Below are 19,963 nucleotides of genomic sequence, written 5' to 3'. Positions count from 1 at the left end.
TGCAAAGGTGTGTGGGATGAGGTCCACTGCTCCATGAGCCAGCACATGCAGGAGAGGTAACTAACTTTCTCACTGCTATTCTGATACAAAGGCAGATGAAATGGCTCAGAGCTTGTTAATTGACAATGCTTTCTGCTACTTAGAAATCAGAAAACACCCAAATAACAAGAAACTCTTCAATCTGGTCTAATCTAATGGATTCTAACTCCAAATGGAAATTAAAGAACACAATCATGTAGCCAACTTGTTGGTAAGAGTTATTTTCTAACATGTAACTATACAAAAATAAAGCCTGTTATGTTGACTCTTTCAAAAACTAAACAGGGTTTGAGGCTATAGTCCTGGAGCTGATCTGCAGTACAACAACATAAGTAGTGGTGGCATACAACTGTAATCCTAGCACTTGGGAGGTAGAAGCAGGAGGCTCAGAAGTTCGAAGTCATACCCAGGTACATAATGAGTTCCAGGCTGGCCTAGGATTCATGAAAACCACTATCTCAAACAACAACAACAGCAATAACACCCCCTGAAATACCATATATTTACTACACAGCATAAAATGTTTAATATTTACTACATAATATAATTACATATAATTATATAACAATGCTACTTTACAAATGATATACTAGGATAAACCAATCCTGAGTTTATTCAATTAATCTTCCCTTTGATTTACTAGGTTAGATATTACAGATGTGATTTGTAGGGTTTTTTCCTTATTCTTTTTCTTTGGTTGGGGTCTCACTGTGTGACCTAGGCTAGCCTCAAACCTGGGGCAAGTCTCCAGCCTCAGCTGTTCAAATGCTAGATTATAGCTGTTAGCTGCTATGCCTGATTTGATATTTTGATGACTGTTGCTAAATTATACTCACAACAAAGAAGTTATAAAATATAGGTCACACTAAATTCTCACAGTGACCTCTTCATTAAACTGATACTACTACTATTTATACTGTCAAGCCCTCTTAGCTTTGGTTGAACTAAAAACACCCCCCCCCCCAACTTATATAATACTGTGAGTTTTAAAAATCAAGTTTCTAGTCTTAGGGAAGGACTGGAAACCACATATTGGAATGGAATTTTTATTTGGTCAAACCCAATGCTTCACTCACATCAAGAGGTAGCATATGGTTCACTTAATTGTGGGCTCCATTGGTAGGCTATCTGGATTTGAATCCTAGCTCTACTACTTAGATCTATTACAATCTTTCCCAGGGCCTTAGTCTTTTGTGGGTAGGTGGTGATGCTTCAATGAGACGATAAGTACTCAGTGTTTAGAGTGGAGCAAGCAAGTGCCTTATAAGAAATAGTAGGCAACACTGTGTAGGCTTTAACAAACTTGTCCCAGTGTGTGCAAGAAAAATCCTTTAATAACAGATGTAGATTCAGAGTCATTCTATCCTCACAGCTGTTGTCTCTTATGGCCCTTTGGTTTCAGGAATATCTAATCCTATTGGGGCTTAAATCCTGCTTTCGATGTCTCACTCTTGGCCGAAGTCTTACAAAACAATCCCTATAATACTAAGTAGAATGACTTCAATCACAGGAAGCCATAACCTTGAAGAACCAGATACTTGCACCCAAGGAGGCACAGCTCCTACACTGGCAGATTCCAGGGTAGATTCTGTGGAAATTCTCATAGGCATCTGTAGGGGAAGCTGTAGCCACACCTTCTTAGGGGCTGGCTACAAGAGTACCTGAGGGCTTGTGAGGGCGTGGTCAGAGTGAGTAGGGGGACTGCGTTTTCGGTTTCGGTTTCTCTTTGCTTCTTGCTGTACAGACTACCACCGGCTGGCTGGTTCGCTCTGTAAGTAAGGCTTTTCCCTATTAAATACCCTTATATTTCTACCTGACTCTGTATTGGTAATTTCTTACTATAGGCATCAAATACTGACAGAATACAGTACATGACAAATTGGTCCTCAGAAGCCCTATAGATCCAGTGGTGAGTGATATCTTGATATCTATCCGGAAGGAATGGTGAGGAAGAGGGTGGGGATAGGAAGGGAGGAGACTGGTATGAATAACTAAGCAATTAGAAAAGATGTTATCCTACTAGAATGGGAAGGTCCTGAAAGACCTTGTTGTACCAGGCCTCACAGGAAACTCAGGAATTTCTGGAAACAGCTTTGAGAGCTATGGAGCATTCACAGAACTCAAGTCAAAGTTCAAACTAACAATCAGAACAAAAAAATGTAAAGTACTGATAGACAAATGTGAATGCTGGCCTTGGCTTCGAGTGTCAAGGGAATGAGGCTATGTATGGTACAGTTACCTTTGAACTATGCAACTGACAACATAAGCCTGCTTTATAGCAGCTGTTAACTAGCTTGCTACAAGGAAAAGTCAGCAAATTGTAGGTTTATACCCTAAAACTCCCAGCAGTGCAACTGCAAGCTGGGACATCTCCAATTTAACAAATGAGAAATAGTAACATAACTTTGAATAATAACTATGTATATTAACATACGATCTGGTAGAGAGAAGATAATTCCTCAAGCCATTTTATTATTTCTGGAACATCAAAGAATTCAAATCTATCTTTCCAGTCTTACTCACCTGCCACTCTTTCATCTGTTTCCCTGTTACCGTCATCTGAATATCTTGCAAAGTCTAAAGAATCAAGAGTACTAATGCTTCCAGCTCGATCTATAAAAAAGAAAAGTAACAGAGCAAAGTTTTTTACTTAGTTGTAAAATAAGGTATAATTCAAGTCCCCATTATTTATTGTGATTTAATAAAACTATAAGTTCTAGAAATTCTATTAACTAATCAAACAAAAAGATTACAAATACTCAAACCAATTTAACTACTTTAGATAATTATGTTTCTTTACCCAACTACCTGGGCCACTTATGAACAAAGCATACATAGAACATATTACAACCAGAACCAGTCAATCAATCAAACACTCCAAACAGACAACTGTTTGAACTACCACCTGAAAGACTTTGTAGATTTAGTCTGGGCTGGCTAACTGCTGACTGAAAACATACGACACTGGAGAAAAGCAGACCAAAGTCAGTCCTCACTCTATCAATACACTGTTCTTTAGACAGTCCAAAATGACTCGGTACACAAGAACAGTAAAGTGTATCCAGCCCCAAGAGAAAATATGAGCAAATAGGATCAATTCCAGGGCAAGCGATATATGATATCAGGACACAAAGATTTTAAAACAGCTATTAAAACTATGTTTAGTGGATGAAGGTGTGGTGGTTTGAATTAGATGCCCAACATAAGTCTCAGGCATTTAAATACTCAGTCCTCAACTGTTGGCATTTAGGGAGGCTTTAGAAATGTTGCTTTGCTGGAGCTAGTGTGTACTGGACACAGGCTTTGAGGTTTCAGAGGCCATACACCATTTGCAGGTAGTTTCTCTCTGCTTTCTGTTTGCTGTGCAAGGTGTGAGCTCTAAGCTACTCATGCTGCCATGTCTGCTTGCCTGCTGCCATACTTTTCCATCCTCAGTGGTCACAGACACTTATCTGTTTGGAACCTTAAGTCTAAAATAAACCCTTCCTTTTATAAGTTGTCTTGGTCATGATGTTTTAGCACAACAATAGAATAGTAACAAAATCAAAAAGAATAGGAAATCCTAGATGCCCCCACCCCCCACCAGTGCAGAATATAGAAAATACAATGAAAATTCTAGCAAAATACCAGTAGACCTAAAAAGCAAATGCTTCATACTGAAAGTTCAATGCAGAGTATAACAGAATAAACATTGACAGAGGAATGAGTTAAAAATAATTACAGGGGCAGTGAGATGGACTCAGTGGGGACAGCACTTCCTGCCAAGTCTAATGATCTGTGACCAGTCCTTGGGCTCCAGATAGCAAGGAGGGACCTAACTTCTGCCAAGCGGCCTGTCACTTCTGGGTATGTATGCACAGACACATAGACAAATAGGGGAAAAGATTAAATAAAGTGTTCAACCTAAAGAATAATGAAAGGTGACTAAGACGAAAATTAACAGCATTGTTTCTATGGAACAATAACAAAATGTCTAAGATATGCAGAAATGGAGGCAGCAACAGGTAAAACAAGAGGTTGTATATTTATAGATGGAATGTTATTCAGTTGTTAAGAAAAATGAAATTTGTAGGTAAAAGGATGGAACTAGAAAAAAAAAATCACCCTGAGTGTGGTAACCCGACCCAAAAAGGCAAATATTGTATGTTTGCCCTTATATGTGAATGTTAGCTTTTAATATTTATGATACAATCCAAATAAACACAGAAGTTAGGTACCTAATAAACTACTAGGATCTCCTAAAGAAAGGGAAATGCAATATATTGTTATGGGGAGACAAATGGGGAAGATAGAATAGGAAGATTAAATAGGATGGGGAATGAGAGAGGGGGATAAAAGTATGAATATGGGGAATATGGGGAGGGACAACTAGTACTAAAGGGCATTTGAAAAACCATATGGAGACCTACTACTACTACTGCTGCTGCTAATACTATTACACACACACACACACACACACACACACACACACACACACACACACACACACACACGTGAAAGAAATCTAAATGGAATCACCAAATATGAGGGGAAGCAATGCCTCAAATAGACATCATATGCCTCCAAGTAAAAAAAACCTTCTGGGCTAGCAATGAGTTACATATTGTTGAATTATTAGTCAAAGTAGCCCATGGAAACATCCAAACACTAGACTATTCTGCAACCTGATGTTAAGGGCCTATTGCTGAAGACAACACTTAATATCTCGTTGAACACAGAGAAGTCAAGCTGGTGACTAACTAGAAGTTTCTTCCTACTGACTAGTATTCATGGTACTGAAAGGCACTCTACATGGTATCCTAGGAGAAAAGTAATCATCAATATTACCCAGCTATAAGCATTATAACTTACAATAGTAAACTGACTGCAAGATACACTGGTACAATAGTGGCACAATTGTTTTGAGAGTAACCAACCACCATCTGATTGAATTTAAGGCCCACTCTATGAAAATGGAGCACATGCCCGAGAATGTGGAAGTAGCCAAGAACCTCAGACTAGACAGGTCATGGGCCAGGGTGGGTGGCTGGGAGAACCTACTATATTATTCCATCAAAAGAACACAGGAATAAAATGACTCCTAATGATATTCTGCTATACCTACCTACAGATCAGTGTCTCACTCAACTATCTCCAGAGAAGCTTGGTTTTGCAGTAGATTGGTACTAACACAGAGACCCACAACTGGAAATGTGCGGAAATGACTCTGGAACACTCAGTACTAAATGGGATGCCTTCATCAAACTCCTCCTTTCAGAGCTCAGGGACTTACACATAAGAGGACATGGAAAGACATGCAAGAGCCAGAGGTGATGGGCAGCTCTAACAAAATTGTCTTCCAGACAAAACAGGATTGATGCACATATGAATTCACATAGAGCAGGGTCACATGCCCAGATTCTGCACAGGTTTAAGCGATGAGAGGGGGCTATGACCATAAGGTCCCACCTCTAACCAAGAATCTATCTGCAAATGATATCCACTAGCAAAGGAAAAATTAGTTTCCTCCAATGGAGTCTCACTGGTATATTGCTCATACTTTAGGGTAGGCCCCACACCCAGGAGTAGATGAGTAACAAAACGAACTGTTGGCAGGTTTTTGACTTGTATTTATGCTTGCTCTCTCTCTCTCTCTCTCTCTCTCTCTCTCTCTCTCCTGTCTCTCTGTATATTTTCTTTTTAGAGAGAGAGAGAACATAAAGTTGGGTGTGTGGGGAGATGGGGAGGATCTAGGAGGAATTGGGAGAGGGTGAAAAATATCAAAATATATTATATGAAAAAATTCAATAAAAAGAAAAAACAGTCAAACTGTACTTGTAAGATTTATAAGTCTTACTAAGTTTTAGTTCAAAAGGTAGAAATCGCATTTTAAAATAGTGACCTCTAATAAATACTCTATAAAAAACAGTCCAGGGAAAGTATACTGCTTTGCAACATGCAATTTCATGAACCACTCACTGGATGGGTTCTAGAATCACTTGGGAGATCAGCCTCTGCGAATGTCTGTACAGGGTTATTATCATGATGAGGTCAAATGAAGTCAGGAGATTCATCCACTGTGAGTGGCAACATTCTCTGGGCTAGGATACCGAATCACATAAAAAGGAGAAAGTGGGCTAAACACAAGCATCCACCTTCCTCTGCTTCCTTAATAATGTGACCAGCTGCCTCAAGCTCTTGCTGCTATGAAGACCCGTACCCTCAAACTCTAAGTCAAAATAAACCCTTCCTTCCTTAAGTTGCTTTGTCAGGGTATTTTATCACAGCAATAGGAAAAGTAATATAGTTCCTTATTAGCTATTCTGTTGTCTCCAACCTGTGCATAAAAAGCATGAACACAAGGAAGATCTTTATCAACCTACATTCTGGGTGTTATGATAACAGAATTCTGTTTCACACCTGATTTTAAAGGAATGGTAGAATTATGTTGACTGTTGATTTCACCATAACTTTCTTTTTAGTTTGAGACAGGGTTTCTCTATGTAGCCAGGATGGCCTTAAGACTCTCAAGTCTTTCTTCCTCTAGTCTAGGCCTTATGGATGCTGGAATTATAGGCATATGTTCTAATATACTAAAATATTTTACATTAAGTGCTCATCTTTTAGTAGTTTACTAAGTCTTCCTAATATTTTTAGATACCCATTAATGCCTAGACTAGAACCTCTTTAGTCATGGTACAATCATTCTTTTTCCATTATATTGGTAGTATTATTCTTTTTACATTTTAAAGAACTTACCTATATAACAGGAAATAGCTTTGGGGAAGGCAGATACAATTTAATTTTTAGCTTGGTATCATTATAGCCACTGAAATATTTTCTCTTGTTGGGAACTTACACTTTTAATTCAAGCACTGAGAGACAGAGGTAGTCATTTTTCTGTGTGTTTTAGGTCAGCCTGGTCTACAAAGTGAATTCTAAAATAGCTAAGGTTATTTAGTGAGATCTTGCTTAAAAGAAAAAGAAAAACAAAACAAAAACAAAAAAACAAACAAAAAACCTCTATTTTTCCTCCCCCTTTTTTGGGGGAATGGATAGTGCTGGAGTCAAACACAGGGCCTCACACATGGTTGCTAGGCAACTGTTTCAGCACAAGGCTATAAACCTAGCCCCTATTTTTTTTTAAGTTCCAAGCCAATAATTTTATATTTTATAATAGGAAAAAAGTCCTGTGATGTCTTTAAAAGTAATGATTATAATGTCAAAGAAAAAAAAATATTAGTGCTGAAGAGATGGCTCAGGGTTAAGAGTACTCTGCAGAGTACCTAAGTTTGATTTCCATATGGTGGTTTACAACTGCCTGCAATTACAGTTCTGGGAGATCTGATGGCTTCTGACCTCTGTGGTTCACCAGGCATATATGTGATGCCCAGACACACATGCAGGCACAATACCCATGTACATAAAATATTCCAACTCATTAAAATGTATTCCATTTTGTCATAAAATATTTATTTATTGAAAAAGTAATGTTAATTTTGACTAGACTAAACTGCAACAGATTTTTGTAAGCAAATGTATTTTGGATTTGAAGACTAATAATTTGCTATATTGTAGGTTCAAGGTAAGCATGGTTCTTTGGATTTAGCCACAAAATTTTTAAAGCAACTTTTAAGCAATTTCTGCAGGAGTTCTATGTGACTGACATGGCTTTTGGACTGTGCAATAAAAAAACATGATCAGGGACATTAATCAGACACAGTACCTTTTTAGGACAAGCAAATGTCTGTTATATTTCCAATGATCTAAGACTTGAGGGAAATTTCAGAAAAATTAACCACTTTTACTAAAAAAGAAGGCAATCAGATTCGACATATGACATAGACTTTCCATTCTAGCTACTTGGGAAGCTGAAATAGGGGAATCATTATAACCCAGAACTTACCTGACTAGAGAATCTATTCAAAAACAATATAAAACAAAGCACCACAGAATTACTACATGCTAAATAACAATACTGTAGCCACAAAGTATTTCTTCATACACTAGAATGTCTGCTGTGTAACATCTTAATAATTCAGTTTATAGCTGAGCAACTCCTGATGAGGCATCATAGTCGGAAAAGCAGCAAACCTGTCCTTATCTTTATCAAGGCTGAGAACTAAATCTATATATAGGCTGAATATAAGATATGCAGAGTGATTCTATAAATCACATGTAAAAGTAGCCTTATTTATATGTACATTTGATGAACATGTACTGTGTTTATGAGGTTCAGAGGACTTCAAATCACTATGGGCGGGAGAGACTTCAGGGAAAGGAACAAGTAGGGACTTCCTTTCAAAAGAACGTGAAAATGTGAATGTGTCAGGAAAAGGCACCAAGAACCAGTTTTGGGATATATTAGGCACTGAGGAAATGTGACTAAGATTAAGCCTTTACTTATGCAAAGCATGGCTGAAAAGGCAGAAAGAAGCAAAATTATATCAGTGACTTTACTGCTACACATAATGAGCTAACATCAAATTTTATCATATACTAGACAAAAATAGAGGCAAATTCTAAAAAGGGTTGTTTCTTTGCCTTGTAATGCAAATGTTTGCTAATTATAAGAGGATTAAAAAAATTGTTTTGGGCAGGAGGAAATAACTTTGAATAGCTAACCAGCTAGTTAGCCAGCTCAGCTTTGTAATTATGGCTACTCTAGAAGCTGGGCCAAGAAGAATTCAAGGTGTGTCTCTGCTATAGAAAGAATTCAATGGCTGCTTGACAATCCAGAAAGAAAAAAGAAAGAAAGAAAGCATCCAAGGAAGCAGGAAGCAAGGAAAGGAAGGCTGAAGAATGTAGCTCTGTGGCAGAGCTTGTTTAGCATATGTGCAGTCCTAGGTCAACCTGAGTACTGAGTACTAAGGGTAGAGGAGAGGGAGAGAGTGAAACATAAAATGCATCAAGAATTGCTCTTTGCTTTAAATAAACTCATAAGCCACTACCATGAAATCATTAAAGTTAGACACCAACATGATCGGTAACTTCATGATAAGCAAAATAAAATTAGCATCTACTAATCTGTAGCCCAACTGATTTAAAATGAAAAAAATAAAATAAAATAAAAACAAAACCAAAAACCAAAAACCAAAAAACCAAGAACCACATATAGATAGGACAGAGGACTAATACCTATAATAAATAAAGAACTCCAAAAGTTAAATATCAAACAAATAAACCATGAAATCAACAAATGAACCAGATATACAGTTCTCAAAAACAAAACAAAAAAAGTGACCAGTAAATGTTTGAAAAAGTGTTGTCTTTAGTTATCAAGGGAATTAAAAATAAATCTGCTTTGAGATTCCATTTTGTCTTCATCAGGGCTAGAGAGATGGTTCATTCGCTAAGTGTTTGTTGATTGTGCAGAGGACATAGGTTTAGTTCCCAGCATCCATGTGGTGGCTCACAACCATCTGTAACTCAAATTGTAGGTGCCTAACCTCTTCTTCCAACCCTTACAGGTAGCAAGCATACACATGGCACACAGCATACATGTAGGCAGAACACACTCATTTACACAAAATAAATAAAAGAAAAAAATAAAAATGGTGATCACCAAGTAAAGACAACAGCAAATGGTGAGGATGGGGGGAAATTAGGAAGCCTTGGTAGGAATGTAAGCTCATACAGCCATTATGGAAGTCAGTGTAGAAGCTCCTCCAAAAACTAACAATAGACATATGACCCAGCTACACTGTTTGTGGGTATATATACCTGAAATATTGTCAGCACACCATAGAGATCCTTGCACATTCATAGCTACTTCTATATTATTCATGACAACACACACACACACACACACACACACACACACACACACACACACACACCCTCCTAGATGCCCAAACACACACAACAGAATTTCTCTGGAAGGAAATGAAATCATAGTATCTCCAAGAAACTGGATTTACTGGAGATCATTGTGTTAAGTGAAATAAACCTGACTCAGAAAGACAAAAAAAAAAAAAAAAAGTTTTTCTCTCATACATGGTCTTTAGATTTAACTTTCTGTGTGTACATATGGGTTGTATGTAAGTAAAAAGGGGACCCTGGCAGAGAAAAATAAACAAGGGCATTGGTGGAAGGTGAGTAATGGAACACATGTGACATAAAAACATGAGAGAGGACAATTTAGAGGGAGGGGAGGAAGGAACAGCAGATGAGCAAGTACAGTGGCATAGATGTATGAAATGCTATAACAAAACCCACTAATATGTATGCTAATTTAAAAAATTAATAGAAATTAATAAATGAGCTACCTCAAGTGGGTAAAGGCACTTTCTAACAGGCTTGACTACCTGAGTTCTATCTCTTGAACTCATGTAAAAGTTGAAAGAGAAAATTAATTCTGGCCTCTGCTTTTGGGTACACATACATTTATATTAAATAAAAATAAAGTAAAAAAATTGTTTTATTAATTACCTTGTATTAAGGCTTTCATATCCCCTGTGTTCTTCCATCTCTTTTTGAAAGTTCCACATATGCCCTGTTATTTGTGACATGTTCCCTTAATAACTATGTTTATATGCCTTGCCTCTTTACTATATTCTAATTCATCTTATCTCTTATTTTGTTTTGTTTTGTTTGAGACAGAGTTTCTCTGTCCTAGAAGTCACTCTGTAGACTAGACTGGCCTTGAACTCAAAGATCCACCTGCCTCCGCCACCTGAGCGATGCGATTAAAGGTGTGCACACCAACACCAGCTTCATTTCACACTTTCTGATCTTACCACACCGGGCATTGGATTATTTACTTCACATTTGTAATGCAGTACAAGGAAATGTAAATCTGTGTTAACAACAGTAACTAATAATAGTAAAGTAGAAAAAAAATCAAATAAGAATAGAGATAGAGGATGAGATCAAATCACAGAATAAGAGCAAAACTGGTGGGTGTTTCAGATGCAAGCTGAAAGTATGAACTAAGGCAGCACACAAATACAGAACTGAGACATGGCAGAAATACCAAAATTCTGCTGACACTACTTTGAGCAATCTTACACCTTCACAACAGGACTAGCAAGTTTTAAAAACAAACTCACTTGTGATTTTTGAAATGGGTGAGACAATCTGGAAGGTTACACCCATGCTTACAACTTTGTTTTATTCTCCCCCGAGGCTGAGTCATGCTCTATCATCACAAAAATCACATGCAATCATGCAGCTAAGCTTCTTGACTGAAAAATCATATAAGCTGATTTGGCCGTGTTAGGTGATTTGATAAAGAACAGTTGATAAATGTGCTTGGATCTGGCTGGTTGTTAAGGAGAAACTCAACTGATCAGAGAATGTCATACAAATACTAATATGAGACATCTCCAAAGCCTGAAGGGACTGCTGCAAAAAGGGGGGGGGGGCAGAAAGACCTTAAGAGCTAGGGGTTGGAGAGGACTGGGAAAAATTGTCTTTTGGACATGACAGGACTAATGATACCTAATGACTGTCAGTTGACAAACTCCCTCATCAGGACCCAGCCCAATGAACTCGGCTTGGTCTGGTTGCCCTGAACAAGACCTGCATAAGATCAAGCCAATCAACATTCCACCAAGAGGTAGGGAGGGGATCACAAGTCCACACAACTACCTGGGCAGCAAAAGACAGTTGATGGCTTCTGGGGGGGAGTCAGTTCATTAAATGCATGGGCTGTGGTAGGGCAACCATGCTCCAGCATGGGGCTCACACCCATGAATAAATATATATGTGGGCAGCCCAAAAGACTTGGGTTATATAAAAGGGGGGAGAGGAACATGAAGTTGGATGGGTGAGGAGTTGGGGAAGGAATGGAAGATGGATACAATCAAAATATATTGTATGAAATTCTGAAAGAATAAAAAACATTCTATTAACAATGTGTTTGGTTCTCTGTGGAGACAGCTTACAGACACATGCACTGTGTGACTGTCCTGACTTTCAGTTTAATGCTATGCAGCATAGCTACCTTGATGAGATGGAGTGATGCTCCTGACAGATTGTTCATCTCCCTCAATATGGTGTAATGCTTTCTAAATGCATCCTTTAGATGATCAATTTTGTATCAACTTGCTTGCCTGCTGTGTTGATTGGCCACTTTGACTAAAGACACACTCTGATACTTTTCTTGATTATATATTGAAACCACCTAGCTTTTGCTGAGTTGTATCTTAACAGCAGACATAATATAGTGGCTGTGTAGAATGAATGTTAAGATAAGAGATCTGAATTCAAGTCCTAGATCTGCCACTTAAAAGACAAAATATGAAACCTCATCTTCCAACCAGTAGTCATCCTCTCATTCAATACACATATGTACACACGCACACATAAAACTAGGGAGATATAGCAGATGCAGGGCCTCCAACCTAACAAGTGGAATGACTATATTAAATCATTACTGCCATCAAACCAAATACAAAAGAGCTGAAGGCTATGATGTAGGCTAAAACCAACTAAGACTGGGATGCACATAAAGTACTATAAAGTGACATTTGGCCTGGGCCCTGATGAGGGAGTTTGTTAGGTGACAATCATTAGATAATTTAGGCAGTTATAAAAGAAGGAAATGTGCTTAGGATTTACCCTGATAGAAAATACACCCTTCCCAGTACTATTACATCAAACTTTAGCAATTTATGTCTCTGAAATCATTCAGAAGTTCAGACACTTATAGAAATCAATTAGGCTTATTTTTAGCAAATTCCAGTTGGCTTTACAGAACACACCAAAGTATTAGCATCAGTGTGGGAAAAATTTGATGCGTCTCCAGATGATACTGAAAATCCTCATATAAAGCTTATATATAAGTAATGACTATATATCAGTGATTACTCTGCTGCTAAAAATAATGTAATAGAGAAAAAAATAGATTATTAGCTTATTCAGAGGAAAAAAGTCTACACAGTGGTGCTGTGGTGAAAAAGAAAGGTTGCAGAAGATCCTTGGTTTGTTCCACAGCTTTCCTGTAAAGTGAATGCTACTAAAATTGGGGTAGTGAAATTAAATTATGTTGCTATTATTTAAACCGAACACATATGAAGCAGAAAATCCCATTTCCTTTTTATTAGCATAAATTAATTGTACAAAATAATGCAAAAACCAATTTTTGAGTTAAGGCTCCCAAAGACAAAGGCCTTCAGTGTCTCCAACTCCAGAAGCACCACGGTTTCCTATTCTGTTCTTTCTCTGTTCTTGAGTGAATCAAAGAATTACTAAGAAACATTATTTCCTGGTAGTATGATTCAAGAGACTGGGAAAAAAAGTTAAAATGCCTACAGCAAAATGCCCAAGCAATAAGGAAGCTTTGCAGAGTGCCACAATAGCCAATAAACAGGACACTCTTGATGTTATAGGTCCCAGTACCAAGGTGGGCCAGGAGGAGTGCAACAAACACCTGCCAAAGATCAGAGAGTCATACAAAGAACAGCTGCAGAGGGAGCTTTTTGCTTCCATGACGTAGAGCAGCTCCCACCTCGCGCAGTATTCTCTCCCTTCTCAAAACCACCCTAGACCTAGCACCCGCCCACAAACACCCCTCCACAGTACTGTAATTCTTCTAACCCCACGTCTGTAGGTGTGACCGGCTGCGCCTACTTACTGAGCTGTCCTCCGCCCGACGTCGTACTCGGTTCCCGGCCTCCAGCGCCTCCAACGCTGGGTGCTCCGGGGATCCCGGGCGCCCCCATCCCTGGTGGGGTCCCACTCTGCCTCTCGAAGTTGCCAGGATTGGAGAAGTAATCGCGCAGCCGCGGTAGCTCGCGGCCGCTCTCCAACAGCTCTGTGTGTAGCTCCAGGGCAGTCAGCAGGTATTGATCGCGCAACAGCTGGGCGGCGATGGCATCGATGGACAATCGGGCAGGGGTCTCCCCGCTGCCCCCCAAGGCCGCCGGAGCCGCGGTCGCCTCCACAGGGAGTCCTGGTCGCGCGCTGCTCCCCAGGGCCACGGGGTCCTGTGGCGACAGCGAGCCCGCAGAGCCCGGATCTACGCCGACCCCAGCACCCAGCCGAAGTCCGGCCCGCCGCTCCTCGGCGGCCGCTACCTCGTCGTCCTCCTCATCGGAATCGCTGAGGAATGGATTTACGCCGCCACCACTGCCACCACCTCCGGGCGCCATCGCCGCCATCTTACTGTCAGGAGTGTGGGTGCTTCTCTGCCTGGCCCGACAGGCCGCAGGCTGAATCCCCGTCAGCTCCCGGGAGCCACTGGAGACTCAGACAGCCCGGGCGGACCGCGCCCCTTCTTCTCGCCTAGAGACTAGGGCGGAGGGGGAGGCAGGAGGCCGGGATGCAGCAGCACCTGCCGCCTCAGCCACCGCTGCACCAGCAGCGGGCTCTGCAGGCGTCTTCCTGGTCTCTACTCTCGCGAGAACTGGTTTGTGTCCCGTCCTCGCTCCGCCCCGTCTCCGCCTCAGCCCCACCCACTTCAGGCCTAGGAGTCGGAAGATTGAAGGGCCCGCTCGGGACTCAAACGTCAAGCCACGCCCACAGCCCCTCGCGGATTGGCTGGAGTTATTGGGGCAGGCCAGAGAGTTATCGCGAGAGCCGAGGTGGCCTGGGCATGTTGGGGGCGTTCCCTGGAGGTGCAGTAGAAGAGGTGGCCGAGGGGTACCGGGTGGCTGTTCTTTGAGAGGGTTGGGGGACCATCCTTCCCGAGATCTTTCGTGGCCCCGGGTCCTGACTTCGTGTTGAGGAGGCCCCGTTCCCGAGACCCGGCCTGAGCCGGATAAGCCCCAGGTAAAGTCCCGGGACCCTAGCACTTGAGGTGTGGCCGCGCCATCCCGGTGGCCTCGCGCCCGCAGGTGACCTCGCACCCGCAGGTGGCCTCATGCTCCCTTCATGCTTCATTTTCTGCCGCTGTTTGCTGTCTCCGCCCAGATAGCGAGTGCCGTGGGCAATGGTTGGAATCTGGTTTCTTTGCTCTTCCGTACTTGGAGGTCTAGCGACAGCAGGGACTCCTTGCGGTGAAGGGAGGGCTCCCCATCAGTCCCCAAAGGGGACCTAGGAAGCTGCAGGGTGCAGATAGAGGCTGGAAGGAAATTGCAGTACTGAGTTTCGAGTTGCCTTCTCACTCATCTGTGAACTGCCTGGACTTGGATGACGAACTAAGTGCTCTGTGAGCCCTTGGGAACTAACAAACAGTTTGCACTATTAAGTGCAGCTATTAAGCGCTGTCTCACTAGTAGACGGCTGTAAACTTTAGTCTGGACAGCTTCGATGACCCGGTCAAGTCGTTCCAGTAGGACACATTTAGTGGCACCAACATCAGTCATCTTTTGTCCAAAACCATTGTTTTACACCATCTCCTGAAACTTTTCTGAGTTCATTTATGCTATAATCAAGGTTTTTTTATTGTGCAGCGTAACGATTTAAAAAAAATTGCACGCTGTAGGGAGATTTGATTTCCTTTGTGAAACGTTAATGCATAACTGTAAACCTAAGTTTGGAAGATCATTTATGTTTCGTGTTATTCCATGATTGTAGGCTGAGGTGATAAGGGGATGATTTCCCTGCCGTTATTCCTGATAGCTTGCGTTTTGTTACACACAAATTGCCACTTTTTTTACGTTATACATTTCTTTCGCTACTATAAACAGCCCCCAAACAGACAATGAAATTAATACGCAGCAATGCTGACTACCAGCCTTGTTACAATGAAGCACTGAAGTGTCTCCTTTAGCTTTGTAGAAAATAGAAATAGAGCATTGTTATATGACCGATTATTGGTTTACATGTAAAGTATGCCACAAGTTAAATGCAGGCTTTTACTTCAGTTTAATCAGTATCAATAAACTAAAATTTCATTTGAACTAGGCTTTGAGAGTTTTTGTTTTGTTTTGTTTGGCCATCATTATTGTTGTAGTTTGTGTTTTCTTAGAAGCTTTTAAAATACTTTTACATGTGATAGGACGGTGAGAGGAGGAATATGGGGGCGGGTGGATGGTTTAAGTTGGGGATAGACAGATGGGGAGAGAGTTAACCCAAATTGTAAAAGACTATAAAGAACCTTGCTACATTGTAAGATAATTGAAAAACTTGTGCTAGTGTTTAGTGTTTAGTTGTTGTTTAAATAGGACTTTAGCTTCCAATTCGTTGGGTAAATACTGTTCTGTGCCATTTATTGATGAATCTGAAAAAAAAAAAGGTCTTCAGTATCATGGAAATAGTACAAGATGGCCAGTATTGTATTGTGTTTCTCATTTCTTAGCAAAAGAGATGACCAGTCCTGACTCTGAGATGACAAAGAACAGACCCAAACTTTGGAATGGAGGATTAATGAATGGCAGGGCAAAGACATGAGCAGGAATGCATTGTTTATGTACACTTTTTCCTTCTTTATAATGAGAAAGTTTGGAAAGCTACATTCAGGGTCCCTGAGGAGAACTGCAGTTAAGATGATAGAAGAGCCTGTACACAGTATTCATTGTGTATGGAAATGTTTGCGCCTCAGCATCACTTGCATTCATCTGCCCAGGGGGGATAATGAAAGTAAGTAGAATTGTGAATGCTCTTGTCACTGTGCCTAGTAGCTGGTTGGCAACAGATGTTAGTATGGTCAGTTATTAGTTAATGGCATATTGGATACTGAGGACATTTGGCAGGTTTTAAAAAACAAGTATCATTGGCTAAAGGAGCCCGGAAAAGCAATAAAGTCAAGTAAGACTAAAAGAGGCAGCAGCTTTAATTTAGGGTGCAAATTGAAAATAGTTTTAAATTTTTTGCCTCTGAGTCTAAAGAAGTTGAACGAATAAGTTCTTCTGTGTCTGACCTGCTATACACATCTGTAGTTGCTATTTCTAGTTCCTAGCCTGTAACTGGGGCTTGTTTATCTAACTTCATGTTCTCAGCAAATCAACTGACCAGTCTTCCCATAGGGTAACTTTGCCTCTCTGCACGGTGCATGATTAGATTTAATCAACACACTGGGATATTAAGAATTTCTGACCTCTACTTATAGTTTATTAATAGTTACTGGGAATTTTCTTTCTTCATTGGAAGACTGACCAAGGATGACATCTGAATAAGGATAGTCATTGATGTTTGTCTTCTTAGCAATAAAAATATGAAAGATAGATTAAAAAACACTTTAATCATTTATGTGTTAAAATTATTTGAGGATTTAGTAGTCTTAGATAACCACAAATAACATTAGAAATGCAAAGTTTGGTTGATTTAATGTTTGATAGAATCTATTTATTAGGTTTTAGTTTATGATGTTAAATATCCCACAGATGTAAACTAGATTTTTATAGGCAAATGACTATGTGTGCTTATTAAATTTTAATAACTGCACATTTATTTTGGAGGTTTCCAAACAATTCAACTATGCCAACGAAGTTTTCCTTTTCAATAAATGTGAATAAAATGATTCCCTTTAAAGACAAATGTTATATGGCAAGTATTGCTTGAGATATATGTGATTGGATATAATAAACACTGTATGAATATTCAAGTAAATGCAGATTCATGTATAATAAATTATTTAAACAAAATATGGGCTTTTTTTGTGTTTGTTTTGAAAATATCTTTGAAGCTTCACAGATTTTATCCAGGAAACCCAAACAGAAAAGCAAAGCGACCTCTAGTGGTTTTTGTACATACTGGTATTGAAATTTAATTCTAAATGATTTATTCAGCAAACATTTGAGTCTTTGCATAGAACTGTGATGGATGGAAATGATGACCATTCCTGCTGTCCTTGAATTATCATGAAGTGACAGAAACAGACATTAAATCATCAAAGACATAGTGATGCATTCAGCTCACAAGTCTACCACTGAGCAAAATCCAGAGTCCCATATATATATATTTCATTTATCATATGGCTGCTATTGGTAGTCAAAACTGGAGGAAAACTACTTCAGTGTTTTTAATTTGGGATTTGTTAGCAAAGATACATTTATAGGACAAGATGTGATAATGGTATGTGGTATATGGGAAGCATTTTTTTTTAATCTGTGTTTTTTTTTTTTAAAGATTTTATTTATTTATTATGTATACAACATTCTGCTTCTATATATATCTGCACACCAGAAGAGGGCACCAGATCTCATGATGGATGGTTGTAAGCCACCATGTGGTTGCTGGGACTTGAACTCAGGACCTCTGGAAGAGCAGTATGGTGCTCTTAACCTCTGAGCCATCTCTCCAGCCCCCGGGAAGCATTTGTTTTTAAGAGAAGTGGTAATCTATGTTCAAGGAAAAATGAATAGCTGGGGCCAGCAAGATGGCACAGTACCTAAAGGCATTACCACTGAACCTGAAGACAAGTGTTTGATTTCAGAGCTGCCTTCTGATCTCCACATTTGTACCTTGGCATGTATGTGCATATGCATGTGTAAGCACACACACACACACACACACACACACACACACACACACACACACACACAGGAATGCACACACAAATAAAAAATGGAATAAAACATTTTGAATGTTAATATCTTTTTAAAAAATATGTAAAGGTCCTTACCTCCACAAAAATGGAGAGAAGATGATACATTTCATTTATTTATTTTTGGTTTTTTGAGGCAAGGTTTCTCTGGGTAGCCTTGGTTGTCCTGGAACTAACTTGGTAGACCAGGCTGGTCTCAAATGCACAGAAATCCACCTGTCACTGCCTCCTCAGTGCTGGGATTAAAGGTGTGCACCACCAATGCCCAGTGATAAGATAATTTTTAAAGAAACTGTTGAAAAGTATTTGCTTAGAACCAGTATTTCATCCTCCCTAATGCTGCAACGACCCTTTAATATAGTTCCTTATGTTGTGGTGGCCCCCAACCATAAAATTATTTTCATTGCTACTTCATGACTGTAATTTTGTTCCTGTTACAAATTATGATGTAAATATCTGTGTTTTCCAGTGGTCTTAGGTTAACCCTGTGAAAGAGTCATTTGACTCACAAAGGGGTCAAGACCCACAGGTTGAGAACTGCTGGCTTATAAGGTGGTAGAATCCTGGCTAAATTTTTTTTTTTTGTATTTCAATTATCATTATTCAGAACACCATTGTCATGATCGTGTCCATTGAGTAGTTTCAGTCATACAAACTATAAAGCAAGCATTGCATTCAGAGATTATGTTGCACAATTAATCGTTGTATGTTTTGTTCACCCTAAATTCCCTTAGAATAAAACAAAGTATCTTCTAATTTGACCTTTTAGTTCATTATTTTTTAAATTTGCTTGTCTTTGGTAAGCACATTTACAGTGTCTCTTTCCTCTTTACATCCTTGTGATTTTTGGTTCTTCAAACTAGGAAGAATAAGATGTGTCTGTAGTTCTGATCTTTCGTATTTTTCACCTCAGGGTCATTGTTTGTACCCAACACTGCTTCAAGTAGGAGAAATTCTAGTGTTTCGTTTTCTTTCTTTCTCTCTCTTTTTTTTTTTTTTTTTTTTTTTTTGGTTTTTTGAGACAGGGTTTCCCTGTGGCTTTGGAGGCTGTCTGGAACTAGCTCTTGTAGACCACACTGGTCTCGAACTCACAGAGATCTGCCTGCCTCTGCCTCCCGAGTGCTGTGATTAAAGGTGTGCGTCACCAACGCCCAGCTTGTTTTCTTTCTTAATCTGTAGACATATTTACAAACAAAAGCAAAATGATAGACTGATTTGAAAACATTCCTATGGACTTTTTGATCTTTGAGGTTTAATGACACACTATCTTACAGTATTATTTAAACATTCAGTTGGTTTTCTTTCTTTAGCATTTGTAAGCTCATCGGATCTCTGATAGGTCTTCCTGGTACTCTTTTCTAGGGACACACAATTTGTAGTCAATGAATAAATAAAACCCATTTTATTGACTTAGGGAAATAAAGAGTTTATTTAAGGAGTACAGGTTTCTGACGAACAAATGAAGTTTAACTTCTGTGTGTAACTGCAAAATAGATGGAATGCATGTTTCTCACTCAGTTTGTTGCTACTCGAGAGAGTTAGACAAACCCCCTAAGCTGATTACCAAAGGGG

The 19,963-nt window shown here is 39.6% G+C and overlaps 2 protein-coding genes across 9 annotated transcripts in view; one reads left to right on the top strand and one right to left on the bottom strand.

Annotated features, from left to right (window-relative positions):
* Positions 1–14,123, bottom strand: part of Relch (RAB11 binding and LisH domain, coiled-coil and HEAT repeat containing) — an 87,387-nt gene extending 73,264 nt beyond the window's left edge. For all 6 annotated transcript variants that reach the window (XR_004770287.1, XM_027417851.1, XM_027417852.1 and 3 more), the window contains exons 1-2: positions 13,598–14,123; positions 2,563–2,652 (exon numbers count right to left, since the gene is read on the bottom strand). Coding sequence is in view for 5 of the 6 variants with exons in the window: in XM_027417851.1 (XP_027273652.1) it covers positions 2,563–2,652; positions 13,598–14,123 (616 nt within the window). In the remaining variant the exon portion in view is untranslated. The remainder of the gene's footprint in view (positions 1–2,562; positions 2,653–13,597) is intronic.
* A 456-nt stretch (positions 14,124–14,579) lies between these two features.
* Pign (phosphatidylinositol glycan anchor biosynthesis class N) overlaps positions 14,580–19,963 on the top strand; it is a 137,158-nt gene continuing 131,774 nt past the window's right edge. For all 3 annotated transcript variants that reach the window (XR_003485762.2, XM_027417857.2, XM_027417856.2), the window contains exon 1: positions 14,580–14,733. The gene's annotated coding sequence lies outside the window, so the exon portion shown is untranslated. The remainder of the gene's footprint in view (positions 14,734–19,963) is intronic.

The sequence above is a fragment of the Cricetulus griseus genome, chromosome 5 (genome assembly GCF_003668045.3).
Source record: "Cricetulus griseus strain 17A/GY chromosome 5, alternate assembly CriGri-PICRH-1.0, whole genome shotgun sequence".
In the NCBI taxonomy this organism is placed as follows: Eukaryota; Metazoa; Chordata; class Mammalia; order Rodentia; family Cricetidae; genus Cricetulus; species Cricetulus griseus.
This window is presented reverse-complemented; position numbering and strand designations above follow the sequence as displayed.